At 39.8% G+C, this 8,477-nt stretch overlaps 1 protein-coding gene across 1 annotated transcript; it reads right to left on the reverse strand.

The window, feature by feature from the left end:
• Positions 1-3,158: 3,158 nt before the first annotated feature.
• LOC114409600 (palmitoyl-acyl carrier protein thioesterase, chloroplastic-like) lies at positions 3,159-8,070 on the reverse strand. Its single transcript, XM_028373107.1, has 7 exons — positions 7,736-8,070; positions 6,604-7,129; positions 6,132-6,265; positions 5,377-5,490; positions 4,836-5,004; positions 4,683-4,751; positions 3,159-3,855 (listed from the first exon to the last, which is right to left on the reverse strand). Exons 2-7 carry the CDS (start codon positions 7,102-7,104, stop codon positions 3,574-3,576), a joined length of 1,269 nt encoding a protein of 422 aa, XP_028228908.1. The 5' UTR covers positions 7,105-7,129; positions 7,736-8,070; the 3' UTR covers positions 3,159-3,573.
• Positions 8,071-8,477: the final 407 nt, after the last annotated feature.

Below are 8,477 nucleotides of genomic sequence, written 5' to 3' on the forward strand. Positions count from 1 at the left end.
ATAGATTTTCATGTTTTACCTATATGTGGTGCTGATTTAGTGTTGGGAGTTCAATGGCTAAAAACATTGGGGCCAGTATTAACTGATTATACTACGTTGACGATGAAATTTATGGCCGCCGACCACCTAGTGGAGCTACAAGGCGAGCACGAACAGGCCTTGGAATCCATTTCCTCATCACAGTTACGCCGCATGATACACACAGATGGTGCCAGCACGTTGTTTCACATTCGACTAGAGCCCCTCTCGTCCCCGCCGGGGGAAATTACTTCGATACCACAAGAAATCGAGGATTTGATTGCCTGATACTCTCAACTATTCCAGCCATTAGTGGACCTTCCACCCTCGAGAACCACTGATCACGCCATTAGCATCCTACCCAATGCAACTCCGATGAATGTGCATCCTTATAGGTACCCTCACTTTCAGAAGAAGGAAATAGAAGATCAGATAGCCTCTAAGTTAGACAAGGGATTCATACGGCCCAGTGCTAGTCCATTTTCTTCCCCAGTCCTGTTGGTAAAGAAGAAGGATGGGTCATGGCGGTTTTGTGTCGACTACAGGGCACTTAACGCTATAACAGTGCGCGATAGATTCCCCATTCCAACGGTGGATGAGCTGCTAGACGAACTGGATGGAGCTCGATGGTTCTCCAAGTTGGATTTGATGCAAGGCTATCATCAGATTCTGATGAAGGAGGGAGACATCAACAAAACCGCATTCTGAACGCATCAAGGGCATTACGAGTTTAGAGTGATGCCTTTTGGTCTGTGTAACGCTCCATCTACATTCCAGGCAACCATGAATCAGTTGTTCTAACCCATCTTGCAAAAGTCCATCATCGTCTTCTTCGATGATGTGCTCATCTATAGCAAGACGATGACAGATCATCTGGTGCATCTGGAGAACGCGTTCCAACTCTTGGTCTCAAGGAAATTTTCCTTGAAGCGTTCTAAATGTACATTTGCTTAGGAACAGCTCGAATATTTGGGACATGTGGTCTCCGGGAGGGGTGTGGAACCGGTGCCGGATAAGTTGCATGCGATCCAGGAGTGGCCACTTCCTCGAACAGTTAAAGCATTATGAAGTTTTTTGGGCTTGGTGGGTTTTTACAGGAGGTTTATTAAGGGCTATGCCAAAATTGCAACGCCTCTTTCTCAGTTATTGTGCAAAGGTCAGTTTCAGTGGTCGGAGATGGCGACTGAAGCTTTTAACGCATTGAAGAAAGCAATATCCACCGCGCCAGTTCTCGCACTTCCCAACTTCGAGATTCCATTTGTGGTGGAGATGGACTCTTCTGGTACCAGAATAGGGGCTGTTCTTTCTCAGGCGGGTCACCCCATCGAGTTTTTCAGTAAGGAGTTTTGTCCCAAGCTCTGTGCTTCCTCAACTTATATTCGCGAACTTGCGGCAATAACTACGGTCGTTAAAAAGTGGCGCCATTACTTGTTGGGCCATCATTTTGTGATTCTCACTAATCACCAAAGCTTACGGGACCTGATGACTCAGGCGGTGCAGACGCTGGAGGAACATCGTTACCTAATTCGCTTGTTGGGATTCGAATATACCATCCAATATCAGCCAGGTCACGAGAATGGTGTGGCAAACGCGTTGTCCAGAGTCGCCGGAGAAGAAGACAAGGCCTCCTTATATCTGTTGTCGACACCACAGTTCTCCTTCATTGCTGATCTCAAAAGAGAATTAGCAACACACCCTGAATTCCTGACATTGAAGGAGAAAATTCAAGGGGACCCTACCATAGCTACTGAATATAAACTTGAGAATGACTTGATCCTGCACAAGCACAGCATTTGGCTCCCAACGGGGTCTTCCATTATTCTGTTATTGATGGAGGAATTTCACAGTACACCAGCAGGGGGCCATTATGGAATTCAGAAAACACTCCAAAGGTTGCAGGAGAATTTCACATGGAACTCCATGAGGAGTGATGTTCGTACGTTCATCCCAGCATGTGTGACTTGTCAACTTACGAAGTATGACAACCGCAAGCCAGCTGGATTATTATGTCCCTTACCGGTACCATTCCGGCCGTGGGAGGATTTAAGTATAGACTTCATCGTGGGGTTGCCAGCTTATAAGGGCCACACATGAATTTTTATGGTTGTGGATCGATTCTCAAAGGGATTACATCTGGGTATGTTACCCACTAAACATTCTGCGAGGAAGGTGGCGGAGTTGTTCACGGCCATGGTGAGTCGTCTGCATGGGCTACCTCGCAGCATCATCTCGGATAGGGATCCATTGTTCGTGAGTAGATTTTGGAAGGAATTATTTGAGTTGAGTGGCACCAAGCTTAGACTCAGCTCGTCTTACCATCCACAAACAGACGGTCAGACGGAGGTGGCAAATCGGATAGTAGAACAATACTTGAGGGCCTTCGTCCATCGCAAGCCAGCGTTGTGGGGACGATTTCTGTTGTGGGCAGAATGGTCGTATAATACTTCGTGCCATTCGAGTACGGGATTAACTCCGTTTGAAATCACCTTCGCCGAAAACCACCAGCTATCCCTGAATACATAGGTGGAACATCACAGGTGTCATACCCTAATTTCGTCCGGGGACCATCCGTTTGTTGGGATGCGACCCTCGTTTGACCACTTCGAGGTACTTGGCACCCATCGTTAGGCAATCTGTGAAGTTTCGTGACATGCTGGAAGTCAAAAGGAAGCATTGTTGCACAATCCGTGAAGTTCCATGACATGCTGGAAATCAAAAGGAAGCATTGTTGCACAATCCGTGAAGTTCCGTAACATTTCGGAAGCCAAAAAAAGGATGATTACATAATCCGTAAGGTTTTGTGACATTACAGAAAGAAAACAAGTATCGTTACGTAATTCGTAAAGTTCCGTAACGTTACGGAAAAAAAATCAGCAAAAAAAGGCAGGGGGAGTATTTAGTAAACATAGGGGTACAACTAGCAATCAGGCCCACTTGGGCCTTCCAAGGTCTTCCAACAGAAGGCGGTGCCTTCTGGTGGAAGCAACCCAGCTCGCCTTTTGATTGCATATCCACTTCATCTGATCTTTTTTTGTGCTTCGTGGACAACAGATGCATAGAACATATAACAACTATAACAATATCAAGACCTGCCTAAAAAAAATTGAAGACTAAAATAGAAGCAATAAAAGAGACCGAAGTGTCTTGCCTTTCCTGCAACCTATACATACATTTATTTGTTTTGGTATGCTCACGAGGAATATTGCATATTTCTTATAAGGTAAAAGAAAACAAAAATATATAATATACACCCTTAGCCATTTTGATGAAACAATTAAATATTGATGACACCAAGCAGCAGCATAACCATAAGTGAAACAGAAAATGGAGCAGGTAGGAGAAAGTAGTGCTAGGAGCTATTTTTTAATTACAAAATCATGAGAGCGAGATTTTTTTTTTTTTTTTTACTTTCTACTTCCCCTCCCCTTTTTTAGCCAAAGTAACACACTTTCTTTTATATATATTTTAAGATACGTAGATTTGATAAAAACAAGCAAAGCTCTCTATGAATTTATGCCACTCCTCCTCCAGTGATGCCAATCAATAAGATAAGATTCAGGTGCTTTCTGCTGGAACTGGAACCTGACTCAAAACATGACCAAAGTTGCTGCTTAAAGGTTTGGGCCTCCATTGAGTCCTACCCCTCACAATCTCAGCACCATCATCAAGTCGAAGCAAGTGCTTGCACTCAAAAAATCCACCATCTGCCAAGTTTCCTACATCAGCACCAGAGAGATCAGAGAGGGAATCCAGCACACTGTTCCTGCCACACTCCCTCCTGTACTCCAATGTCATGGCACACAGCTCATGGCTCTCCAAAAGTGGCTGTGGAGCACTCTGCAGTTGTCCAAAGCAAAATTCTTTTGGTAAAGCATTCTAATCAAAATCCAAGCAAATAACAAACTAAACAAATAAAACATAAAATGGAATGCTAGTGACACTTTCCATGTCACCCTCTTTCAAACCCTCTATGATTGATTTAAATTTATTAGAAATCATCATTTTTTGTAGATCACACTTCTAAATCTTGAAATAATCATTAATTGATTGGGTCTCACCAAAACTAGTGATTTCTAATAAATTTCAACCAATATAAAATGTTAGAAAGAGAGCTCCTTGTAAAATCAATTGTTTTCCCTCAAAATAACACAATAATCAAAAAGGGGGAAATATTAGGACACAAAAAAGATCAAACGAGGAAGCGTGCTCTATTTTCCCATCCACCATCCCATTTTAGTATCCATTATCCCATGTATCAACTTTCAAGCCACTTCAAAACTGGCATAAACCACTTCCATATGAGGCATCAAATGCCCACATATAATATAAAATTGAATGCTTCTGTCTTGAAACAACTTTCACTTGATGAGACTGGAATTCTGAAACATGATCTTACTCAACACTTTCATTATTACTCACACCCAGATTCCTCTCAAAAGAACACACTGGCAGAGTGGCATTTGCTATGGCACACTATCATATAGACCCAATGGGGTTTAGAGTCTTTTGAAAGGAAAGTGGGTGTTCCAGAATAACAGTATCACCATTCAACCTCCCTTGCAAAAGTTCAAACTGTCCAGTCAGACAAGCCTTACTAATATATCCACCAAAAGAAGAAAAGAAATTAAGGACAGAATAATAATAATACAAGAACAGAAGACTACCTCCAGAATCCACCCAACATACTTCACATTGTTAACATGCTGATTCACATCTAGATCATTCCATCTGGGCTGAAAATAGAGACACATAATATGATTAGAAAACATCTGAGATATTTTAGAAAATAAATCAATGATAACATGAAGTTTGCATACACTTAAACCAGTGCGAATGAAATTAGCGGAATCATCAAGTTTGGTTAGTTTTCTGTTATCCTCTGGCACAACTGGAGCAGAGTCCACAAAATAAGAGCTTATCTCTGCCCTGACTTCTTCGGGAATTTTAGACAGTCTTCTTGTCACTTTATTCATCATGACCCAAACACTGCATAACATCAAAATCAAAATCAAAATCAAAATCAACCAATCAGAAAATGCTTATAAGTTCCTCGCACCTAGGTACAACATGTACACCAGTTGAAGGCTTGTACTTAATAACAAATCAAGAAGATATGAGATACTGTTGGTAGATTCAGAAATTCTCATCTACAAAATTTAGTATAATTAAATCAGTAATTAATTGCCTTTCAATAGTGGTGTATTAAGAAAAAGTAAATATGATAACAGATGACTTCACACAGCCTTGTGAGATTAAAAGCAGTGCCAAATCACCAGAGAGACACATTCAGATTCAGAATAACACTTCAAAACATGTCTATAGGCAACAGAAGAAAGGATTCCTGAAACTAATATCTACCTGGAGGCTCTTGTCAAGATTTCACCAGATTTCGCGTCACGCACAAGCCAATCACGACACATACCATTCTTCCCTGATGCAGATACCCAAGTGTCTACTTGAACAACATCACCCCTGAAGCAAATATAGATTCACTCAACTTCAGATGAACAGATTCAGAATTTACTAAAGAGATTATTCTCGAACAGACCAAAATGCAGAAAAGGGCACATGGTATAAGTTGCTTCTTTTGAAAACCTGTATATGCATCCAACATTTTACAATAATAAGACAGAAATATGCAAAAAAATGTACGGAATGTAAAAAGAATTTACTACCATATCTCATACCCAGTCTAACAGACTTAAGGCAAAGGACTTCATATAATTCATTATGTAAAAAGCATGTGCTTATCAGATCAATTACCATCCAAGAAGAATTTTTTATACACATTACAGTAGTTTTATTTTTTATTTTTATTTTTACAGATTCATGAGATAGATTTTGAAAAGTGAAAATATTTTTAAAAATAATTCACAATCACAATATATTCCAAACATGCCTTTAATCCCAAGTTCCTAACTATCATACCAATTTTGTGAAACAAAAAAGCACAAGTGACAGAAACAAATGCAGAAGTACAAAATAATTCAACCAGATACTATATAAAGTCAAAGTAAAGATGAGTAAGGCAAAAGAAGATTTCACAGCTGAGCATGGACGCCTTTGCAATTCTTCACACATCAAAAAGGTTCTTCTTAGTCACACCAACTTACCATGTGGGATATTTATCAACCACAACCTGCATCTTAGTCACCACCCATATCAGGTTCTTTTTGCACATTTCAGGCGTGGAACCAAATCCATCACCAAGAAGCCCAGCAGTCTTAACATGATTAAGTGCAGTCTCCTGTTTGGAAAACAGACAATTTAGGCAATAAAATAAAATCATCAATAAGCAATTGCACAAAACTTAGATTCCATAGGTGTTTTTGGCATTGTTCTTTGATCGAAATTGGAGTTGTATCTAATAATCTGCAAATTACCAAGATAAAATTTTAATTTTGATTTAAAAACGACACAAAAAATGTCAAACGAACTGTAGGTAAGTTTTGTCCTATGCAATTATTCTCTAAATTTTTGTTGACAACCCGTGATAAGTTACTTAACTTCTATAATAATTTATTAAAAGTTATATTTATCGTGATTGCTGAATGCAATTCTCAGCAATTTTTTGCAAAAGCTGACCTGCAAATGATTCATTAAAGTCTCGATAGACGCGGTTTTATCGGCGCCAATCTCATAGGACCTAATGGGGAAGTTCTGCCTGAACACAAGCCCATCCTGCACGATCTTCCCAATCCCAAAGGGGTCAATGAGCATGTCGGGGCGCCGCGGCTTCCAATCCAGCATCATCCACTGCTTCTCCGCCGCCAGGAACACGGTGGTGATGGCGGCCAGAAGCATGCTCCAGTCAGGTAACTGGTTGATGAAAGTCCTCGGGGCGTGCGAAATCGACGAGGACGACGACGACAAATCATTCTCAACCTTCTCCACGGTCTTCGGAGGGGCTTGTGCGTTTGCCTTGACCTGCAAGCCACCGCACAAACCTTGTTTCTGTTTGAGTCCTCCGAGGTTCACAGAACCGCCACCGCCACCGCCACCACCACCCAGTTTCTTGGGTTTCCCTTTTCCAGCGTCTGGCAAAGGCACGGGAAGAAACGACGCCGTAGCGGCTGTTGCAACCATTATGAATAACGTTAACCCTCTTCGCCTGCATGGAAAGTTAAAACACCATTTAAATAAAACTAAAATATTAGTAATATATAAATTTTAAAGCCAAGCTGCAATGTTATTAAAAGAAAAGAAAAAACATCAACATCAACATCAATTAGAAAATTATGTTACCGAATTAATGAAAAAGGTGTAAATATAGTAAGTAATGATAGTTTTTTCAGACACCAATCTATCGGCGAATTAATGTGCAATTAATGCAAAAGTCGGTGTAGATCTGACATTGAATCTAGAAAACACCGCAAACCAAGATTGTATAATGAAAGATGGCGAATTGAAGTCCGAGCAAGAACATTTTTTTTATAAAAAAAAACAAGTATTATTTTAAAAATAAATAATATTGTTTGTAACAACAATATGAGTCGCAATCCAAAGCATCGAAATTCACGAAAAATAAACCGAAAGCGATTGAGATAGTAATCCTCAACGCCTTGTTGGGTTTCCGGTGAATGCAGTAAGTTAGGGATCCTAGTAAAACCAATTTTTTTAAAGAAATAATAATAATAATGAAAATGAAAAAGAAGTTTGGATACGTGATTTTGGGATGGGGCTAGATCAGAAGGGAGCAAAACGCGGCGTTTCGTACCTTACTGAACCAGAGCGGAAGAAAAGAAGAAATGGGAGAGATGAAACGGGAAGAAGTGGCTGATGATGATTCGGTTGCAGAGAATCAATCACAGAAACAACTTTTTGCTTTTCCCGTTTTCACTCTCTCTCTTTCTTCTTCTTCTTGTTCTCTGTTTTGAGAATGGAACCCAACAATTCTGGGTGGTGTTGTGGTGTTTTCTGGATTCGGAAAGTAGAAGGTAAAGAAGGGAAGAATATTAACAATAATGTGATAGGGCCAGCGATTATTTTGATGGCACCGAAATAGCCTCCTGGGGCTTTGTTATATGCAATACACCTGTCCTCCCGCCCGCCTCTCTTTCAAAGTTTATAATTCTAATTCCTATACTCTTCTATGTTTGTATTTACCATACTACCCTTTTTGTTTTACTAACTTCTCCAATCTTTGCTACTCTTTTTTTATCTCCTATGGTTTTCTAGAAATTACATGTTGGAGCCCCGTGGCTCGGTTGTGTGAGCCGTGTGGGGCAATGCACACGAGTAAAATGGAATAATTAATAGTTTGGGTTTGAAATACAACTAAATGAAAAATAATTTTTTCATACTTTATAAGATAAAATATATTTTGAATCGTCGTAAATTTGCAAAGTATTATTTTGATTATAGTAAAAAATTTCATATTATTTTGGTCATGTGAAAAATAAAACATAATTTTTATAGTTCTAAATGATAACTTTGTTATATGATAATCTAATATGAAT

This window comes from Glycine soja, chromosome 4 (assembly GCF_004193775.1).
Source record: "Glycine soja cultivar W05 chromosome 4, ASM419377v2, whole genome shotgun sequence".
Classification (NCBI taxonomy): domain Eukaryota; kingdom Viridiplantae; phylum Streptophyta; class Magnoliopsida; order Fabales; family Fabaceae; genus Glycine; species Glycine soja.

Excerpts from the sequence above, each read along its gene's own strand:
- LOC114409600 (XM_028373107.1), bottom strand. The coding sequence starts at position 7,104 with ATGGTTGCAACAGCCGCTACGGCGTCGTTTCTTCCCGTGCCTTTGCCA. Across the intron at positions 5,491-6,131 it reads GTTGATAAATATCCCACATG|GGGTGATGTTGTTCAAGTAG; the intron begins GTAAGTTGGTGT and ends TATTTGCTTCAG. Across the intron at positions 5,005-5,376 it reads ATCTTGACAAGAGCCTCCAG|TGTTTGGGTCATGATGAATA; the intron begins GTAGATATTAGT and ends GATGTTATGCAG.